Genomic DNA, 23203 nt, shown 5'->3' with positions numbered 1-23203 from the left:
TGAAAACAACAACTCACCAGAGCTGCAGGCTAAACAACCAAGAGAGCAGTAATGAGGAAGAGCAGCACCTCAGACGTACCACCTACCAAGCTGCCCCTGGGGGCACAAGACATCCCAACATCCAAACAGAGGAGCTGCAACTCCCACAGGAATCAGGCCTGGCAGTGTCAGTCCCAAAATCTTATTTTTGGTCTATTTATTTTTACAGTTTTTCTAAAAAAAAAAAAACACACACACACACAAAAAAAAATGTCATGCAAAACATCTGTTTTGAAATGCCTCACATTTAAATGCATGTTCTGCTTTGCTTTGATAAGTGGCTTGATCCTGCAGCTCAAAGCTAAAATAAATAAATGAATAATAAAGAATTTCTCCGACAGTCTGATCATTCAAACTCAACAGCATAACGTGACATTCAAATTATTCCTCCGTTGTGGTTATCAGATATTTGCTCATTTAACATGAATCCCTCTCATACGAGGATTTAAAGCAGAGCCACCGTGAAGACACCTTTTGTATAATGAACAGCCATTTTGAAGACTGCTAGGATATCTGTCGCAATCTTGTACTTCTTAAACCATATTTAGATGACAAGTGGTGGATGAAGAGAGGGGTGGAAATTTTCAAGAGCCCAATAACTCACAGGTCAAAGTGTGTGACATCTGATTTTGCTAAAGCCTCACCCTCCTATATTGCCTGTTTTAGCGCTTTTCCACGACACAGCACCTGCAACAGCTTGACTCGGTACGTCTGGCACAACAATGCCGCAGTGTAAATCAGTTAAAAAGACTTTGAAAATCCTGAAAATGTGCGTTAATCTCCAACATTTAGCAAGGAGATGTCTAAAATCTTAACATTGAACACTAGCGACAGTGAGCCACATCACAACCCCTGTTGCTGTATTTCAGTTCAGTGACTGTGCCAGACGGAGTCTGTGCTCCGGTCATGGAGGAAGTACTGAACAAATATATAATTAACTGAGTCTAAAGATTGAGTTCATTGAAAACAACCTCACTAGTCACTCGTTTCAGTAGTCACTAGTCACGGCAGTTCCATGCAGCAATGCTAAGACGACTCTGCCCACGTTGAGGAGGTACCATACTAATGGAAAACGCATACCAAACCGTGTAGTTGAGGCAAGGCGTGCATATATTGGAAAATGCACATCACACTGCAAGGACGGACATCTGAATCTACTGACTGAGACCACAAACTCATTTGGAAATGTGAAAAGTAGAGTCAGTAGCGTCAAATTATGCAAAGCCAACAACTACGTCTATGAAAAAGTTATTTGTGGAGCTTCCACAACTGGTTGTCAATACTTATCAAATGCTACAATTGCTTGAAACGTAATGAAATCAATGTGAACCAAATGCCTCATTTGGTTCACATTGATTTACCTCACACAAAGTGCTGCTAAAAAGGGAAACGCAGTGTGATGGTGTAACACCTGAGTAAATGTCATCATCAAACCACGGCAGACTATTGAGAAAATAAACAATTTTACATCGCAGCAGCACAAAGGAGTTGTTAATCCACTGCTGCCTCCATCAGTACGTTCAAATGTGTTATCTTGTGACTCCTGTGTTTGAAATCCCTTGTTTACATTGTTTTTTTTTCATAATACAAACAGTCGCAGTTGACCCTGAAAGCTTAAAATGCCTATTTCCTCCATTTGGTGCAGGAGTGTGAGAAACTGAACTATCTCTATACAACAATGACATCTCCAAGATTAAACAATCACTATGTCTGTAAAATGCTCCTCCACTACATTTCAAGCATCTGCTGTAGATATTTGACATTTCTGACTCTCCCTCACAACAGAATATTTACTTTTTCTCGTTAAGTCATTGATTTGATCAGGCACTAAAACATCCTCAGCATCGCAAGCTCTTTAAAGATGAAGTTTAACAGCATCTGGTTATTCGAAAAGTTCTGTAATCTCAAAAGGCATCAACAAGCTGAAGCAGCAGCGGCAGCAGGGCAGAAATTACCATTCAGTTCATTCAGTTGAAGCAACATCTCCCCTGAAACAAGGTGTTAACGCTGTTGCAGCTTTATTGCTAATACTGCAGCCTGGCTTTAACAATGAAAAAAAAAGAAAAAAAGCTAAGAGAAGGGGAAATTATTTTAAAATTGTTTTCTTTTCCCTTTCCAACTCATGCATAACTACATTTAAAAAACAAACTGTAACTGTTTGTATCACTCTCTCCAAGTCCTCGCTCCACTTCTGATTTACACATAATCTCGACTGCAGGAAACAGTAAAAGAAAGAACAACATTGAAACAAATAGAGTAAAATGCTCCATTTTTCTTGTATTGGACTTGGACATCTCAATTACCCCACAATTACCGAACTATAAGATACTGGTGCCACCATGATCTGGCAGGGTGTAGGCTGGCATGAGCAGGGTGCTAATTTTCCCCAGCGTTAAGAGCTGTAATTATGCAGGCGCTGCCGGGCGCCCGCGAGGCGCTAATAGCCTAACGTTCCAGGCGACAGTCCCATCCTTTTATGAGCTCCTCACATGGTTCAAAGGCTAATGAAACTGTACGATTCGCCTGGCTAGCACGCTCCCTCTCCAAACGTCGCGCAGGATTGTGGTGTCATTATTCGGTGGAGAGGTGCCTCCGACAGCCGATGTGCAACGCGGAGCACAATAGCGTGAAACGTCTACAGAAGAGCAGCGAGTGAAAGAGAGGCGCACTTGACCTCATCACTGGCCTTGTCCTCTACTTTTGTCTGTCTCTCTGGGTAAATAACATCTTTGCTGTGAGGAAGGGGTTGGTTCTCTACTCGGATTCACCAACTACAAAAAAATAGCCGTAGGCGCAAAATCGGCAACATTGGAACATGAAAAATATCAAGGTTACAATCTGATCTGACAACCGCACCATATATTATAGGTCTAATAGTGTTAGTAACCATTTAAAAAAAAAAAAAAAAAGTTAAATCAACATGAATTCACCAAACCATAAAATCTGTGTGGATCTGCAAACATCTGTGACTTTAACGTCCAATTTTCAAGTCCAACGCGATGATTTATGATGACTCTTGTCCTATATTTAAAGCTCCAGTGTGTAACATTTAGCACAGGGAAATTGATCACTACTTTTGTAGCCTTAGAACAACCTTTTATATGTACGTTTACTGTCTTATGTTATGTTTTTCCCTGATTCTATTGTCTGTATCGTTTCCCCACAGGCACAATTAAGTTTCAATCTAACTAAAGTGAGTTGTGAAAGAGTGTTGCTTACATCGTTTCTTATATGTAAAGACAGCTATAGTTGACTGAAGGATTCCCCGATTTGTTGCACTCCGCAGTCTTGCCTTTAGATGCCACTAATTCTTACACTGTGGATGTTTAACCCTCTTAGGACCATCATGACAATCTTTATTTTGAATTTATGGCTGTAGAATTGTAAAAAAAATTTCATGTGCCCCCTTTTCAAAATTAGAAATCATATGATTAGATGATTAGAAATTATATGCTTGTTGTTATAGCAAGGATCACAGGATGTTTGCCACACCTCTAACCTACAATTCATTATTGTAAAACGAGCTGTCCAATGGCATCACATTAAAGGTGCATTATTTTATAAATCTAAAGCAACTGGCCATAAAATCCTCCTTATATGTCACAGAGACTCAGGAATAATGTTCATATAACAAACTGAACTCACCAACAACAACAGTACAGACAAAATGTTTGCATTAAAAAAATATTTTGCAGACTGCAAATCATGTTTATGTTTTGAAATCATGTTTTGGCATGTGGCGCCACCTACCGCCATCTACCAATCATTGCAGTCAGTAGAGTTTCAGCTACTGAGCAACCACGGGTTGCCAGTTGAAACCTAAAAGACCTCAGTATTTTGAATTTGAATGTAGTAACCGTTTTTGGCCACAATCTTACATATGGCACCTTTAACTAAAACTGATATATTTATCACCAGTACAGAAAACACTTTCCTTGATGCACAAATGCCCCCTGAGCAACAGGAGTCATCATGCCCTTTTACAGACAGAGATTTAGATAATTGAGAGTTAAAAATTAGGTTTGAAATCATGAGAAAATACTGTCTGAAACACAGGGGGGGGGGGGGTTGTCCTCCGTGTCCACAGGTTCACGTAGCTCTCCTTGCACTGGAGAGCACGCTATCACGACCGTCTACACAAACGTACTCGACGTGGCCTTTTAGCACGTCATGACAAAGCTGGATGGATGGCAGACACATTATCTGAAGGACAGACGTGTGAAGTGAGCACGACAGAGAGAGTGAGAGGGAGCGAGGGAGAGAGGATCTGAATTACTGCCTGGCAGTAAATTAATAGCAGAGGGCCACACTCTCAGACAGTGAGAGAAGAGATCAGATGAGTGCTGAATAATGACACACACAGTGGCGGGAATCTCTTGCTATAGCACACTAATCTCTGTAGGTTAGAGCAAGGACACGGTGGTGGTGATGGGGGGTGGGGGGGTGCAAGTTTTGGCTGACAAAGTGCAAAAGAAAGAGTTGAACACTGTCGCTGTGAGACGAACATTTATCCCTTGAAACTTTGTCCCGTAACTTAATAAAACATCTCTGCAGCACCATGCAAGGAAAAATGCAAAGAGAGCATTGCAGCGGAGGAGAAGACGTGAGCCTTGACAACAGAAGGATGTTGGCTTTAAGAAAAGCTGAGCTGCAGAATCACTGAGCTCCTTCATTTGCAGCCGAAATACAGCCCAAGGAAACTTGAAGCTTTTGGTGTGAGGAGTCTCTTTTCTCGCTCTCTCTCACTTGTGCATGTCGCGCTCATCTCGTTTTATTTTCTTCTCTCTGCTTTTGTTGCTTGGCTGTGCCCAAACTGAACTCACACAGCGACGTTACCCTCTTGTGAAAACACACAAAAAAGAAAAAAGAAAGATACCATGGTCATATCTCTCTTCTCACTCTCCCAGCTGGTGGTTGTGTGAGATAAGCTGAGTAAAGGGTGTCTCTGTCCGCATGTAGACATGAAGTATACACCTCAGTGACCATGTCATTTATCTCTTCATTGCTGAAGGCTTTGTGTCTGTCTCTACTGTATGTATATCTTTACGACGACCATTTTGAATTAAGAAAGCTAGGACTGAATGTGAGGACAGGTGAGTGATGAGGACAGGTGAACAATGAGGACAGGTGAATGATGAGGACAGGTGAACAATGAGGGCAGTTTGAATAATGAGGCCAGGTGAATGATGAGGACAGGTGAGCGAAGAGGACAGGTGAGCGAAGAGGACAGGTGATTGAGGTGAATGATGAGGACAGGATAATGATGAGGACAGGTGAGCGATGAGGACAGGTGAACGATGAGGACAGGTGAATGAATGATGAGGACAGATGAACAATGAGGATAGGTGAGTGATGAGGACAGGTGAACGATGAGGACAGGTGAATAAATGATGAAGGACAGGTGAACAATGAGGACAGGTGAGTGATGACAGGTGAATGAATGATGAGGACAGGTGAACCATGAGGACAGGCGAGTGATGACAGGTGAGTGATTGGGACGGGTGTCTGATGAGGACAGGCAAATGAATGATGAGGTCCGGTGAACAGCGTGGACAAGTGAACAACGAGGACAGGGGAACAATGAGGATAGGTGAGTGATGACAGGTGAGTGATGAGGATAGGCAAATGAATGATAAGGAGAGGTGAACGACGTGGACAGGTGAACGATGAGGACAGGTGACTGAATGATGAGGACAAGTGATTGATGAGGACAGGAAAAACAGTTTACAGTTTACTTTAACTTGAGAGCATTTTTCGACCAGTACTTTTACTTAAAATTTTAACAAAAGTATGGTACTTTTACTTGAGTAGAATAGTTCAGTATTTATAGTAATTTCACTCTTAAAAGACTGGAGCTCAGAGACAACAAGGGAATCTCAGCTTTCTCTAAAATGTCATAAAATAAATGGTCAAATGTGTACTGTTTAATGTAATGGTTTGGTTTTCTTCTCATACATTCTTGGCAAATTTAAACCAGAGAAAGCTCAGCTTCATTTATCGGTACGAGACAGCACAGGATAGGTTTTTTTCCCCACTGCAGTGAGTGAGACAGTGATTGAATAAATGCGGCAAAATCGTCCTTTCTTCCTTTTTTGTGGTAGTCAATGGACACTGGACTGATGCATGAGGACTGGAGGAACTGTCTGAAAACCAGCGGAGGGCAGAAATTAAAACTGGGCCTGAAATTTGCTTCCCCTGGTTCAAGGACCAGCAACCGCCACTGCTGGAGCTTTAGAAAACACCAAATCTCCCATAGTTTGATAACTACCCAGCTTAATCACTGTCTACAGATTACGACAAAGCTACACATTTTGAGTTGTAATATTTGGAACGTGGGATATTATTTCACACGGGATTTATAGTGGTGTGAATCCTTAATGAACAAAAGATTGAGTCCCTCACTGTAGATTTCTTCCTGGCTTAATGGACGGACATTCCCCCTTGTCCCTCAGCTCTGAGCTGCAGCTCTGGCATCATGCCACAGGGTTTTCACAGCGCGAGCCGCCAGATTGATCTGGCTCTTAATGAAGAGTCCTTCAGCCTAGGTGACATCATTAGCTGGTTGTTTTGCCAACGCGGGTCACTTGGCGCTGATGTGCACTTCACAACCGGAGGGAAACGCGGGTCAGTCTGAGTGACAGGCAGGAGTCAGCCAGCAAACTAGACAGAGGGCGGGTTGGGTCACGGAGGGATGGAGACGCCCATCACACAAACTCAGTCTGAATTCACAGAAAGATTGAGAGGCAGGTTTATTCAGCTGATCCTGCTCCCCACATTGGTCTGCCTGTTTATTTAATCATTTAATTCGACATTTTACCCTTGTACCTAATCAAAAACATTTTATGTGCTTCATTCTGTGGCCCTTAAATCATTAAACACTTCTATATAGTTATATGTTGTTGCCTATATGTAAATTTGTTATTGACAAAGTTGATAAAAATGACAAACATGATAGAATTTGCAGCTCTCTTGGTGCCACATGTAGCAAATCATCTATTCTGTTTAATTAATAAAGAAAATAATAAAATGATTGAAATAAACAAGTTCTTAACATATATTATAAGGTAAATGTGTTTGTTTGTGTGTTACAACAGTACATATGCATTATAATAATCACACTGGAAAAAATAAAATAGCCTGACTTAAATTGTCTACACACATTTGAATGGAGTCGATTTACTGTAGCAAATAATATGAAGGCAAATTGCTTACTTCAGTTTGAATGAGCTTAATTTGGGTGAGCAATTACAATTTGTTAAGAATATTTGCATATTCTAGTTCTACAATTATTGACTAAATAGTGACAAGGTGTTTCAGTTTCCAGTTTCAAATTTAATTTTACTCGGAAAATGATTTGAAACATGTATGTCTGATCATTTGAAACATGTATTTATGTATTTGATTTTCAAATTTGGTGTAAAACTCAACTCTGGAATGGATTTGTAAAACCATGTGTTTTTGTCACTCAAGAGTGATGCAACTTTTGCAAAAGCACGTCCTCAGTTTTGGGTTCCTTTTTTTACACAAGCATCTCAAAATGCAGTTTTTGGGAGGACATTGTGCTTTACAGGGGCCCTGATGGTGTGAGCTCCACTCGCACCACTGCAGGCAGGTTAAATCAAACACCACATGCTTTATTTGTGAGAACAAACCGACCCCACATCTGACACAAGAGCTGAACTCAAAAATAAATGATTGTATCACATTTTCTGAACCCTCCTGCTCTCACCCTGCATCCGACGAGGAACAAGTCAGGTTGGAAGGAAAAGTGGACCTGAGGAGACTGCAGAACCGTCTCATCCGTCCAACTGTCTGTGTCTTACCAGGCAAAAATCTTCCAGTAGGTCCCTGCACTCTCTCCATCTCTGCCCCGGTTTGCCCTCTCCTGTCTTCATACACACAGTAGATACAGACATAACACACACACACACACACACACACACACACACACACACACACACACACACACACACACACACACACACACACACACACACACACACACACACACACACATCCCTGTGGCATGGTAGCTGAACATTGTAATTTTAGCACAGCAGATGTTCTTGCCTGCCATAAAAGTGACAGCCCTCTAGCTCTTCTCTCGCTTCCTCTCTACCCCCCCCTCCCCCCCTCTATCCTTCCCAACATTACAGTACATCCATCTCCACACGTGGCCTGTTCCTCCCTGGCTGCAGCTTCACACGGGACATCCAGAGTCCACAGTGTGTCACTTCTGTTCAGCCATTTCCTGTTGGCTGCTCAAAAAGACCAGTGTTGTATGTTTGTGCAAATATGTGTCTACAGCATTAAAAAAAAGTGTGCATGTTGATACTGAACATTGTCTAAACCTGACATCATGTGGTACACCAGGGGTATTAAATCAAAATTAAAAGTTATTAAAATTTCCTTGCAGCAAAGGCCCGAACCTCATCAACAAATAAAAAGTGCAAACAGAGATTTAAAAAGCCCCCTCTTCAAATTTCATCTCTACTTCCCTTCTTTCCTCAGACAATGACCACAAGACAGTTGAGACAGTGTTTCAAAATAAATAAATAAAATAGACACTAAATGCTAAACTGAAATATTCTACTCAAGTAAAAGTACCACTACTTTGATAACACTTTACTTAAGTACAGGTAAAACGTACTGGTCTAAAAATGTAAAACAAGTAACTTGTTTAAGTTCGAGTAAAAAAAACAGGCAAACAGGCACCAAATGTCTTGAGGAAAAACTTGGTCGTAGGGAGTGCAGTGTTTTGATAATCACTTAGAACACCACATGGGGGCGATAGATGCTCCACGATGGAGCTTTAAATAGAAAGATGAAAAGCATGATCATCAACTTGAACCTCTGCATCGTCAACTATATAAATGTGCTCATCCTTAAAGTCGGCCTGCGTAACAACTCAGTTATCTGTATCTGTTTTTTTGTTTTTTTTGTCTCTTCCAATTAGCTTCTGTCAACCCTAATGTGATGGAGGACATGAAATGACAACAGTTTACACTGGCAGAGAATTGCCAAAGGGTAATTACCAGTTTTATTGTGAAAAGTAAATTGCTTTTTTTATGTTTAAGTAGAAAACATACACCCAAAGGACATAATATAGGGTTCCATATAAAAAATATAGGGTTCAAATATATTAATATATTATAATTAATATTTTTATTTAACTTACTACTTTGTGTTTTTAAAAATGTAACGGAGCTGAAAATTGATAATGATACAGAAACATTTGAATGAATACCCTACACTTGATAAACGGTGAATCACAAAGTCTTAAAAAAAAAGTCTTAAAAAGTGAAATGTATCTTGGATGCTCTGTCTTCCTGTGATCAAAGGGGTGTTGGCAACAGTGTTCCCATAGCAACCACATAGCCACCAAACCCCACCCCCCTTGCACATCAACTTAACAATTCCCCAGATGCCTAATTGTTTCCCTAATGACGCCGGGCCTAATGGGACTGTTTATGGAATTCATTTGATAGCACTGGCCCAGTAATTAGACTACACCTCACTTCATTAAACAGCGGGGGGTGGGGTGGGGTGGTGAGGAGGGTGGGAGAGGGATGGGGGCTTGGTGGCACGTTCAGTATGTGCTCCTGCAATTAAAACACAATCTCGATGATGGAAAAGCACACACGCGCAAAGGTGTGTACAGCTATTTCTCTTAGGACGCCACACTGACTTCCATTCCTTTGGACAGCCTGAACAAAGCCTGATCACCTCACCTAAACCAGAACTAGTTAATGCCTAACCTGAACCATAACCGAGCCACATTACAAACCTTAGCCCTAAAGAGAACAGATACAAGTACACCATGTACCTGCAGCGCCTCACATACATTTCTTATCAGTGTTTTTTCAAGTAGTGTTGTCTTTGTACTAACAAAGGGCTTCAGTCAGTGCTAATGAGTGAATAAGATGCTGAAACCCAGGTGGGTTACATAATAAAGGCACACTCAGGACAACAAAACTGACATGACTGGTACAAGGTAAGACCGCTGGGTTAAAACAGGCTATTTTTGTTTGGACATTTATTAAGTTTAAGCTTTTTGTTGTTGTGCCATTCTTTCTGTTTACTTACCTTTGGGTTTTTAAGTCCTTGCTTTTGGCTAGTTTCCTGTTTTTGTAATGGTGTGCACTGTACCTTGTGATTCACCTGTGAATTATCAGTTTCACTTGTCTCTGTTGTCCCCGACAGAATTCACAATGCCGTCAAAAAATTGTGACACAGTTTTGACACATTACACACTCAATCTACAAAGGTAATGATTTGTTCCATTAATGTTTATGATTTATAGAGCAACAAAATCGCCAAAATTGAATAAATCAGAATTCTTTGTATAAAGAATAGTCTTCAGATGCCTTGAAACAAGCCTGGTATGTCTCTGTCCATGGTGCTAAGACACTGCAACGCTGCCTGCCTGAATTTGGTCTCTGTCCATGGTGCTGAGACACTGCAACGCTGCCTGCCTGAATTTGGTCTCTGTCCATGGTGCTGAGACACTGCAATGCTGCATGCCTGAATTTGGTTTCTGTCCATGGTGCTGAAACACTCAGCTCACCCCTTTGTAAAATACAAAGGGGGGAGCCTTGTCTGCCACCACTTGTGGCGAGGTAGTACTAGGTGTTTAATAGTATTTGTGTTTGTCATAATAAGCATTGTATCCAATTCTGGCTAAAAATGTCCTTTGTGAGTTCTCTACATTGTATATATATACGTATACATATATATATACATAATATGTATATATATATATACATATATGTATATATTATATACATATATATATACATAATATGTATATAAATATATACATATATATGTATATATACATATATATATATACATATCTATGTATATATATTTATACACGTGTATATATACACACACATATATATGTATATATCTGTGTGAGACCAGTACAGCGGTATTTACACTGTTGTCTGCCAAAAAATTGTCATAATACACTTAAATGGCTCGACCCTGTGTAAAAAAAAGTATAATAATTTGAGTGTTTTGAATTGAGTTGAAGGAAACTACCACATAAAGAATAAAATGAGCTTCCTTGTGTGATAAAAAGAGACATCCAAGGTTTGTACTTCTCTCTCTATCGCTCTCCAGCAGCCCTGAAGCCCACAACCCTTGACCTCTCCAAAGTGCGGAAACATTCAAACTCCATTTTTTTTGTTCCATCTGTAGCAGATGTAGTTGGGATAAAAAAACAAGGTGCAGAAAACACAGCATCATACCTTGAGGAAGGAGAGGTTGCGGTTGCGGTCGATGCTGGTGATCTCCAGGTTGCCCATGACGACTTCACAGTTCTCGTAGAGCTTCTTCAGGGTGCGGTACTGCTGGTCCAGGTCAGACAGTGTGCTCAGCTTGTTCTCTGTGCCAGGGCAAACTAAATGAGACAGAAAGAGTGAAGGGATGAATTGATATGTATCCAGATCCTAAATCATGAAGACTAACATAGGAACAAACATCTTTCTGATTGATAAAAAACAATCCTTCGCCGACAGGATTTGGCATGTGTTCTTCTCATTACCGTAACTCCTAGATTGTTTGTGAAATAAAGAACATTTTAAAAAACAGGATGACCGTCCAATCACAGACAAGATTCACCAGCGTGTCACATGTTTGTGATGTCAGCTCAGTGCTGTAATTCCTAAATAACTGCCAGATATGGAAAGTGAAAGTTATCTTGGAAAAAGGGGCAGAAGCCCTCACTTCATTGAACATTTTCTGGCATTTCTGCAGCCATAAAATCAAAATAAATCCAGGCTTCCTCATTATTTTGATGGTCATAATACAAATTACAGCACAAGTACTGGGAAAGAAAATACGAAATACTAAAAATACTAAAACCACTGGTAAAGTGTAAAACAGAATTTCTGAGACACAGTTTCTCACTTCTCCACGTCTTAAGCTCTTCACCCCAATCATATTGACTTGAGCAATAAGGGGGAGAAAAAAATGACTGTAAGATAAAGCACAAGCATGAAGGCTTGGTAATAAGGTAGCTGCTCTTTGGTAAGAAGCTAATTTGTGAGCAAGGCAAGTCTCACAGGTCTCACAAGAGGCTTTAATGAGAGTTTAAAGATTCGGCGAGAAGGGAACGGCACAGCGACGCCATTAAAAGACAGGTGGTCTGTGTCTAGATATATATTTGTGTCTTTTTCCTTTGCAACCGATTATGATTCATTTTGTTTTTCTGTTAGAGGTTCTGTACTGTTAGAGGGGATCTAAAGGGAGATAATCAGCACTGGAGATCAATGGGATGAGCCAAAGAACCATTAGAATTACTTAAGTAAGATAGGATTCAAATGTCAAGAAAGTATTTTGCTACGAGCAAGCAGCCACGTGCTACAGTGAGTATAAAGGTCACCTAACGAGCCAACCTGGAATTTAAATATACTTCTTCCACAGTGGAAAAAGTAATAAATAACACTTTATTTCCGCCCCCAAAAGTGTTTTTTCATTCTAGTCTGCACTTACAGGGTGTTTTAAATCAAATGTCAGCCTGTATGAGCACGCCTCAATGACCGCTGCGTTTGAAAAAGATGTCAGAATCAGCGTGATAATGTACATGGAGGGAGAGGAAAGAGGACAGAGACGAGGGACAAACATTTAGGTTGTGGAATGTTAGGTTGTGAACTGTGTGATGTGGACAAAAGAAGACGTCACGGGAGGACAAGGAGGATCATGTCAGAGGGAGAAAGAAAAGCGGTCAAGACGTTAGGTAAATTGCTGAAAAGAGGGCAGAGTGCAGCAGACGTGACCCTCAAAAATGGGGGATTTGAGACTCCGGGAGGGACAAGTGGGGGTGAGACGGGTGAGTGTCATCACGCTGAGGCACTGACCTACAGTGTGCGTCTGGCACTGGCACATGCTTTTAATCACAGATATTCAAATTGCATTGGTTGACCTTTGCAGAAGCTTTCACTTGGAGACTTTAGTCAGCGAACGAGATTACGAGACTTTGAAGATATCCTGGCAAATAGAGAGACGGCTCAATTGGTGCGCGGCGAGGCAATTAGGACGAGGACTGTTGGTTTTTCACTGGTGGTCCACGTGCCACTGGTGAGCCTTGGACCTATTACAGGTGGGTCATCATTAGGACTTTTTTTCAGTGCATTCACTGTCAAAACATGGTTCACTTTTGTGTCTTTTCATCGTTTTCTTTGGTCAAAATACCTTAACGGCCACAGAGGCTACTGGGAGAGAAAAGCAGTTAGCATTTGGAAAAGTGATAATTTACAGGCTCTAGCCGGCACATTGCCGTCATATATAACATGTATTCACTGGACAGATAAATCCTCTGAGGCTGGAAGTCTGTGTAGAACTCTGTGCTGAACTGTGGAGCCAAGAATAGAACTTTTCGCGGACTTCCGGTTTTCGGATGCCGTTGCCCTCTCGCTTGTTTTACGGAAAAAACGGAGCTCCTCGAGGCAACAATTCCAGGAATTTTGCGCATTGTGACGTCCCAATGAGTGCAGAAGTCATCATTGCATGTTTTATCTCCTGTATTTAGACTGAGGAGGACCACAAAAACACGAGTGAGTCATCTTTTTTCACATTTTGACGACTGGTAGGGCCTGCAGTCCCAAATATAAGTATTAAAATGATTAAAATTTGGTTTTGCATAATATGGGACCCATGTTTGTACATTTTAATCAAACATGCCACAGTATCAGTACTGAAAAAAGAATCACATGAGAATATCCTCAAACCAAGACAACACCTCATATTGTCTCAACAATCCAAAAAAAGCCAAGAAGAGAAGATGTTGCTGTGTTTATCTGCAACAAAACCACAACAAGCTAACACCACCAGCAGCTCCTTCTCTAATGAGCTCCTCCTATTCCCACCATCAAGTCACTGTTTTGCGTTCCCTGTCTGCCTCTTCCACCAGTCAGTCAGCCGGGCCTCCCGAGCCTGAGCCCGAGTCCCGTGACCATCTGCTCTGTTCAGCTGGCAACGTTAGCCACATCACCACAGGCGCGGCTACATGGCGGGTTTGTGTGTTTTGGTGTGTGGCAGGAACTGGAATGGAGTTTGTGCTCGTTGTAATTAAAAATGCTCATTAAAAGTTTTGTCAGACGCAGCTTTGAAAAAAAAAAAAAAAGGCCTCGCTCTTAAAACCGAGTGTCATCAGAAAGTGGCGACTGTTTGGGGGTCTAATTTTATTTCATCACCCCAAATGCTGCAACACTGTCGTGACTGTGTCACACGTTATTCAGACCAAAGAATAATAGAAAGCCATACAGATAGATATACATAGAAATCCAATATAGCCATACAATAATACATTGCATGTGTTATTTGAAAAATCTGTGGAATTTGTGAAAATTAGACAATTATCTCTACTCCACTATATGTGTGGTTATATAGCACAATTTAAAAAAAATGTTTTTTTTTGATGAATGTAAAAGTATGCTTGTGAGACTTTTTTTTAATTTAGATTCTAAGATGAAAATGGGTGGTCCCTTATGTGAAATCAATACCGCTTCATATGATGTGAAATGTAGCCATAAGCTTTTTAGAATATTGACATTCATCTGAAGATTTATGAGTATATTTATGAGCCATCTAGTGGTCGTTTTTGGAATGGAAAATAGCCTTAAACTGTTTTATTGAACACTAATTGTGATATAATAGTGGGGGGAAAGTATTTAAATATGTGAAAAAACTTCAATTGATCAAAGTCAAAACTTTGCAGAAATGATGTTCACATCGTTGTACTTCGATTTGATTGAAGTTTGAGCGTCATCTGCATCATTCCAGATATACTTAGGGCTTAATATGATACTTGAGATCACAGACAGGTCACAGAATTTTCTCGATGCACTTCACCGTTAACCACTACAGTCGTGCATTCTCCATAAATATGGACGACCAGATTCTCCACACCCAGAACTTTAAAATGACAGAGAGAATAGAAGGGGGAAAAAAACAGAACAGACTATTGCATAGTTGAACTTGCCCCTATATTGAACAACATTGAGAGCTCATAAACTCCCATATTGCTTTATGGATCGTTGGCTCTGCAAAGATTAGTGCAGATTAGTGGGTTCAGGCTGTGCGGGACAGAATGGTAGCGAAGGGACAGACGCTGTGGTGATAAATGAGATTTGCTGACCACACTAACACACACACACACACACACACACGCACACACACACACACACACACACACACACAGATAACTTATTAGATGAAATGATTTAAGGGCGGCTACAAACTTAAGGCAAGTCTACGGTATAGGACCTGAAAAACCAGATCAATATTTGTGTGTGTGTGTGTGTGTGTGTTTACGGATATGAAAGGTTAGCAGGTGTCTGTAATAATCTCTTATTGAAACCTACACGTCCTGGTGTGTGTGTGTGAGAGAGAGAGCGGTCACATCTGTATGTGGGGGTAAAAGATCAGAGGTCAGAGGTCGGGAGAAAACAACTCAAAACATCTAAAGCTAATATCAGCACAAACACACACACACAGAGGCTTGTACCGCTATTCTTCTTAGGACACTGAATTGACTTCCATTCATATTTGAAAGCCTCAACCTTAACCACATGTCTAATCTAGGTCCTAAACTTAACTAGTTCCTCAGAAATGAGGTTCTTCCTCATTAGGACCAGGTTTTAGTCTGTGGAATTAGATTTGTGTCAGCATTTTCAAACAATTTCACCAAGCAAGTGAAATAACTATTTAATCATTCAAAAATATTGTATTTTATTGTCTAAAAATACACTTGTTCTTTGCTGTCCCCTGATTTGTTCTTTGTGCCGTGGCCTTAGGAAGCTGGCTGCTGATTGGATGCTGGGTTTTGGAGCAACAGCTCAGTGGACCTGAAGTAGTCACAATAGCTTTGAGTCGCTGTCTGTCTGGAACAAAATAATTAAGTATCTTACGTTCATAATCTGGCAAACGTTAGATAATTACAAGCAGGCAGCTTAAATCAATATTTATTTTCTTCTTAAAAAGTGTTGTTTGCTTCGTGAAAAGTGTATGTGAGGACTACTGGTCCTGACGAGGTCAGTGTTTGTGCCCGAAAAAGGTCCTAAAGAGGTCCTGAATACATGGATGCACACACACATAAAAGAGAGAAACTTTTTGTGTAGAGAATAAAAGCAGGCACAGATACTAAGGGGAAAGAAAGAGAGAGAGAGACACAATCTTGTATTTGCCGGAGTGGGAACGACATCTGGGAGCATCAGCATGCTCTGCTGTAAATTAAAGTGTGTCGTCTTGTTTTCTGTAACTCTCTCCCTCTTTCTTAATTCATTTTTTCCCCTCCCTTTGCCTTTTTTCATCCATTTATCCTCCACACTCCCTCCATTCTCCCCTCTCCCTCTCTGCAGTGGAGAGTGCAAGTATTAAGTCATTGCTGTTTTTCTATTGGGAAGTCCAATAGCCTTGATTTTTTTTCTCCTCAACAATGCATTATTTACAAGACGGCATAAAAGAGAACATTCCTCATCCTTATCACTATAGTATCACTTCTTGCCAAATACCTATAACCTTTCACAATAAAAGCTCATTAACCTGAATCGTGGGTTTGCTTTTCTGATGGACCTTGGTGAAGTTTGGAAGTGGAAATATTTAAAAGAAGCCAAAAGTGCTGGGAACCTTTAGAAAACGTTCTCTAAAGGTTGTAGAGAAGGAATGTTATGGGAAGGTTCTGGGAGCCTTTGGAGAACATTCTCTAGAGGTTGTATGAAGGTTGTAGAGAAGTAACTTAAGGAGAACGTTCTGGGAGCATTTTGAGAACGTTCTCAAAAGGTTGTATAAAGGTTGTGACAAAAGTGATTCCAGGAAAGTTCTGGGAACCTTTAGAGAATGTTCTCTAAAAGTTGTATGAATGTTGTAGAGAAGTAACCTACGGGGAACGTTCTGGGAACCTTTACAGAACGTTCTCTAAAGCTTGTACAAAGGTTGTAGAGAAGTAACCTTAGGGGAACGTTTAAAGAACATTCTCTAAAGGTTGTAAAGGTTGTGACAAAAGTGATTCCAGGAACTTTCTGGGAACCTTTAGAGAACGTCCACCAAAACTTGCATAAAGGTCGTAGAGAAGTAACCTACGGGGAATGTTCTGGGAACCTTTAAAGGTTGTGACAAAAGTGATTACGGGAACGTTCTGGGAACTGTCAGAGAACATTCTCTAAAGGTTGCAGGCTATGAAGGTTGTAACCAAAGAGGTTATGGGAACATTCTGGGAACCTTTAGAGATCGTGATCTAAAAGGTTGTATGAAGGTTGTGACAAAGTAACGTTCTGGGAACCAAATGTGCAACCAAAAACTGACATTAGGTTGAATGTTAGGAAAGCTTTCTGTGGCAACCACAGGAGAACCTAGAAGGGAACCTTCAGGGGGGTTCAGCTGGGAAGTGGGGGTGAAAAAAATAAGTCTACAGAACACATTATACTTCTCCGACTGCGTAATGCGTTATCCGTCTGCGTCACCACGTAGACCACTCGAGCCTTTATACTTCTGCGTCGTGGTGACGGATAGGCGTTGCAATTTCCCGCCCGATCAGTAGGGGTCGCTGCGCAAGGTTGTTGTGCTTTTGGCTACAGTGAGCAATGGCGTCCGAGGGAGAAATACTGTTGTTGTTGAAACAGTGGCCGTTTGTCACTTTTCTGTGTCCCGGAACGCAGTTTTAAGATAATTTGAGGCGAGAAATTGGCCATTTAGAGTCTAAACATGTGCTGTGTGTGTTAAGATATGACGTATTTATAGTTCGGCAGCGACGAAGTCGGCAGTCTTCAGCTCCGCCCTCTGTGGACGCTGGCTGCTCACTGTGAGCCGGCACAGAGCAGCTTCGCTCGGCCTGTCCTGAGGACCGATCGCAGCTCTTGCCGTCTCTGTTGTCCCTTGACAGAGTGACGGACACTAAAAAAATATTCAGTGCACCCGGAGACGAAGCAGAGGCTCTTCGACAGGTTCTGCGTCGACGCAGAGGACTCTGCGTAGGCTACGCAGAGTCTGCGTAGCCTACGCAGAGCACTTTACGCAGGAGTATAAATTGGGCTTAAGGAAATGAGCTTCTACGTCTCACTTGATTTATAAAGTCAGCATTTTCTTCAATCACTAGTTTTGGGTCTTCTTCAATAGAACATGATGTCAATATGCTCCCACTTTAAAGAAGACAGAAAATGTCCGCCACATAAGAGTGGGCACCAGTCCTGCGCTGAAGAAAATGCCAAACATATGCATGCTGTCGAACAGCTAGCGGCCCTGGAAGACTGTTTTAAAGCATTTAACAGAAGAACCAAAGCAGTCACTTATGATCGCCAAGCGACACAGATCAAAAAGGCGAGTGGAGCAAGTCCAACAAAGAGAAGCGGCTCAATAAAGGGAGGAAAGCCACACAAAAGCCTTTGGCTCAAGTGTTGCAAAGAAGAATTCATGGGTGTTTGGCTGCCTTCAGCCGCTCAGAGTCAGTTTCCTCATTCACTTTGATCACAACCATGACGTTATAACTTATAGTTCATGAGCGTTAATGAAAGGAAAGATGAGAAGGACTAATAATGAGTTGGCAGACTTTGCAAAGGCGGTGATGGTTTTCTTTTTTTCTGGGGGGGGGGGGGGTCTGTGGATGTGTGTGCATTAGTAGATTTGTATATAGAAAATGGCTTCTTTGTTGCATAACCTAGTTTCGCTGCCGGCGTGTCCCTTCAAGTTGCTTTTCGAGCTGAAAACTGTCTGAATTTAATCTTCCAAAATTGAATTACAACTTAATCCCATTTCACACCATTCTTCCTGGAAGAGACAAAATGAGTTTAGGAACGATGACGGAGCCTCCCTCATGCTTTTCAGGAGGCAGCAGTGATTACTGCAGGACAGGTACGAGCAGAGAAATGTCTCTGGACAGATATGTATATGCAGTGTATTTTATTTTTTTATCAAGCCATGAGGTGTGACAAGAAGACACGTAATCTTCAAACTTATTCTCACCGACATATTGAGCTGTGGTTGTTCTTATTTTTCACTTTGTCTCTCCTCCATCACATCCATGTCTCTTTTATTCTTTGCTGTGCCACTTCTGTGATCAAGTTTCTCTCCTCCTGTTGCAGTTTTAGACTCTTTGTTCAGCCACGCACAGCAATGAAAACGGCCACATTGTAAGATAATTAAATTGCAGCAAATTACAGAAGATAGGACGTTTCAATATGTTGTTGTTTTTGTCTGTCAGAAAATTACAATTGTGAGTTACTAGGAGTCAGACAACAATAGAATCTCCACTGGCTGACTGAGTGGGTGTTGCCGCAGCTACAGGGTTCAGCAACAGTGACATGAACGTGCTACGGCTTCAAGAAAGCTTGATCGATAAGATTATAAATAAATAATCCCCAGTAAGGAAAGCTTGATTTGTATTGTTTTAGCATTTCTCTTCTCTTCTTTTGTTTCTTTTGCTTAAAATGAAAATGTGACCTTGCGGGCAAATAATTTGAATTTGTTGTTCCTATTCATGAACGTATTGGCATTGATCAATGATTCCATAATAAGTTTTTCACTGTCCTTTTACTGTATATTGATCGAGACTCCTATTGGACGATAGAAGCTGTCAATCATACTGTTGTCCAAAAATCAACGTAATGTTCAGTTAGGAGATGAATTGAGACCATTGACTGCTCCATTCAAAGCTCTTTTATCAACCCGCGGAGTCGCCACCTGGTGGCTGTTGGATATACTGTTGTTTCCTGGTAAGACTCAACCTGTAATGAAGACGATATACCTACGGTTTTGACCAATAAGATCATATCGAGTAAACAGAATAAAGACAATAAAAAAATATATTTTTGTAGATGTAGAGCTAGATAAACAGGATTAAAGATACACTATGTAACCCTTTTGTGTGTGTATTAAATCATATTAAAACATCAATACTTATGTGATTAATTTGTTGGATAGTGAACCTATTTTAGCCAAAATGTTCACAGCACTCTTTTTTATCCATATAAATCTGTATTCAAGGTAAATTGTTGCACTCCGGTCACCTTCTAACTTTGTTGCACCAAGTTCTGTCACTAAACCATACAAGAAAACAGGTCCATCGGAAAAGCATTGAATTTTGTGTTAAATTCCCATGATTCCACACTGCCTCCTAACTTCATTAGACTAAGTATTTTGTTACTGTTTTAAATGCGAGACCCCCAGTGTGAGATCATTGGTCTGCAAAAAAAAAGCAAAATCGTTGCTTTTTTGTGTCAGTTTGCCTTTATTTGATGGTTTAGCTGCAGTTGACATGAGAACAAAGAAATAAATGTTGGCTGTCAGACTCATTCAGTGCAAGCTGTGATCATGCCGTGCACAAAACTCACATTTTCCTCCCGTTTCTTCCACTCAGCACTGGTTACTTGAAACATATCCTCAGCTGCCAGCCTCACGCATTCTCTCTTAAATCTACATGATGAGGGCTGGGAAAGTGAAGCCACTATCTGCTTCATCACAAACCACACACACACACACACACATCACACAACCTCAGCTGACACACTCCTACACACACACACACCCGGCTTCAAACAAACCCAGGAAGCCTGGACCACATCGCTGGTGGATGGTTATTACTGAGCGCCACCACCATCCTCCTCCTGATCATCATCATCTTCTCTGCTCCTCTGAAGCCACACACGGTCTCCTGAGGTGATGCTGACGAAGCTGCTGCACAGCTTATGGGCTCAGACCTCACAGGAAGTATGATATTACAAGTTTCAGTCGAAAACCAGAAATCCAACATGGGGGGGGGGGGGGGGGGGGGGGGAGTAAAATCACCTACTATTATAAAATGATTGATGGCACAAATTAAAACTCCAGTATGGAACTACTTTTTAGCAGGTTTTGCATTGATAAAATAGTCAAACCTTTGCACACAGTTAATAAAGAATGTGAAATACATGATATTTTGGGATATTATGCAGTGCTAGTATATATAAAGAACTATATATAGACTTCATAAAGAGTTCAGTGTGACCTTGTGGAAACTTCCCAGAACTCCATACACCAAAGTGTAACAATTTTCATGTTCAAGCCCTTATAACTGGCTATATGTGTAGAAATATAGAAAATTGCTTGCATGGTGACTGCGGATACATTTGCAATGTAAACAGCGATTACAATTGCATTTTACAACATCAATTACCCAGGCCATTAACACAGCTGGAGATACAACGAAGGCAGTGAAGACAAATGCGAGAGTCTCGATGAGAGGAACAAGGGCACCGCATTGCAACGACTTTTCATTAGTTTCTGTCCATTACTGTTTCCAGGTATCCAACAGCTTCGAGAGGCTGATCCGGGGCCAGCAGGGTTTAAGAGCCATCAATCATCTCTCTTAACACTTCCCCTTCCGCTTCCTTCATCTGTCCATCTCTGATCTCTTTTTTTGTCAACCTTTCTCCCCCTTTTTCACTCCGTTCCTTCACACTTGACTTGCCTTTATTCCTCCTCCAATTTCACCTTTTACCTTCTTTCCCCTCCTTTACTTTTTCTGCCCGTCCCCCTCCATCTGCATCTTAATCCCCCCTTATGCTATACCAGCTATCGCTTATCAATCCATGACCCTATTCACACACGGTATTAACGTTCGTCCTGAGCGATCCGATTGTGTCAGGATCGTGCTATAGGTACACGTTCGAATGCTCTAAATCGGCTCTGAATGCATTCCAGGTTTGACAAACACTGATTTATGGACCAAACAATTCATCGGGAAAATAATCAACAGATTAATCGATTAATTCCAATCGTTAAAATGTCAGTTTTTACATGATTTCACTGTGAAATTGAATTCCTTAAATGTTTATTTTAATATCAATATGTCTTCAGTTGTATTTTTTGTATGTCTGCAATGCGCTAATATAATATATTAGCGCATTGCAGACATAAAAAAAATTATGTCTTGGGTATAGGTCTAACTTAAAAAAGAGGTTAAAGATCTTGTTGAATAAAGGTTAAATGACATGAAATCTTGTTTTATGTTACAGTAGCGCAAGTAGAGCTTTGATTAATATGCTTTTTTTCTCCCCGTGTGTGTCCATGGGTTTTCTCCCACAGTCCAAAAACTAATTTAGATACTCCAAATTGACAGTGAGAGTGCGTGGTTGTTCGCCGCCATGTGGCCCTTTGTGATGGACTGGCGATCTGTCCAGGGTGAACCCCGCCTTTTGCCCTATGTCAGCTGAGATTGGCACAGCGCCACCCTCGCATGTGGAGGATAAATCGGTAGAGGATGGATGGATCTCCTCTCACTCTCCCTGACCCTGTCACTACCACACAACACCAGCAGATACAACTATTTTTGTACACAATTTGTAAAAGAAAAACCACATTTTTGCTATTGCCAACAGGAATGACGTCACTGAGCATTTGAATAAAGAGCAGGGGGAGCCAGGTTTGATCATAGGTGGTCACGTGAGATACATTTTAATGCCAGTTGTGAGCAGCCCGACTTAAATCTGTCTGCAGAATGCACACACATTTTCACACACACACACACATGAAAATGCACTTAAAGGCATGATTTAAAAGGACAACCACTTATGTACAACACACACGTGAACGCTGGACCTTCTCCATCGTAAGGGCAATCACTTCTCAGTGGGCGCTGGGAATATCACCTGCTACACTGACGCACAGGTGAGTGGGGGTGGGGCCATTTTGTATAACAGATGACTGAGTGTGAGTGTGTGTGTGTGTGCGTGCGTGCGTGCGTGCGTGCGTGCGTGCGTGCGTGCGTGCGTGCGTGCGTGCGTGCGTGCGTGTGTGTGTGTACGTGAGTGAGTCAGACGCAGGTTTAATGACTCGTCCCAGCCAATTTTCAGCCACTGGCTTCTCTTTGTGGGGAAATGAGGTTTGTAGTTAATGTAGCACAAAGGGGCTGCTTGTGTGTGTGCGCGCGTGTGTGTGTGTGTGTGTGTGTGTGTGTGAGTAAGTGAGTGTGTGTATGCTCCAAGCAGAATATTAGTAGGAACCATATGGGAGAAATCATTATGAAGAAAGGTTCGAGAACATTTGTGCCATGAGGACTGTGTGTGTTTCAGTATCACAGATGAGACAGGACATGCCTTCAGTGTAAATATGCATGGCATGTGTGTGTGTGTGTGTGTGTGTGTGTGTGTGTGTGTGTGTGTGTGTGTGTGTGTGTGTGTGTGTGTGT

General features: G+C 41.3%; 1 protein-coding gene across 1 annotated transcript in view; it reads right to left on the bottom strand.

Annotated features, from left to right (window-relative positions):
* The window catches only part of LOC310944722 (receptor tyrosine-protein kinase erbB-4-like), a 277925-nt gene that overhangs the window by 126792 nt on the left and 127930 nt on the right, over positions 1 to 23203 (bottom strand). The window contains exon 2 of the mRNA XM_083910530.1: positions 11295 to 11446. Coding sequence (XP_083766656.1) covers positions 11295 to 11446 — 152 coding nt within the window. The remainder of the gene's footprint in view (positions 1 to 11294; positions 11447 to 23203) is intronic.

The sequence above is a fragment of the Microchirus variegatus genome (genome assembly GCF_963457635.1).
Source record: "Microchirus variegatus genome assembly, chromosome: 1".
NCBI classification, from domain to species: domain Eukaryota; kingdom Metazoa; phylum Chordata; class Actinopteri; order Pleuronectiformes; family Soleidae; genus Microchirus; species Microchirus variegatus.
This window is presented reverse-complemented; position numbering and strand designations above follow the sequence as displayed.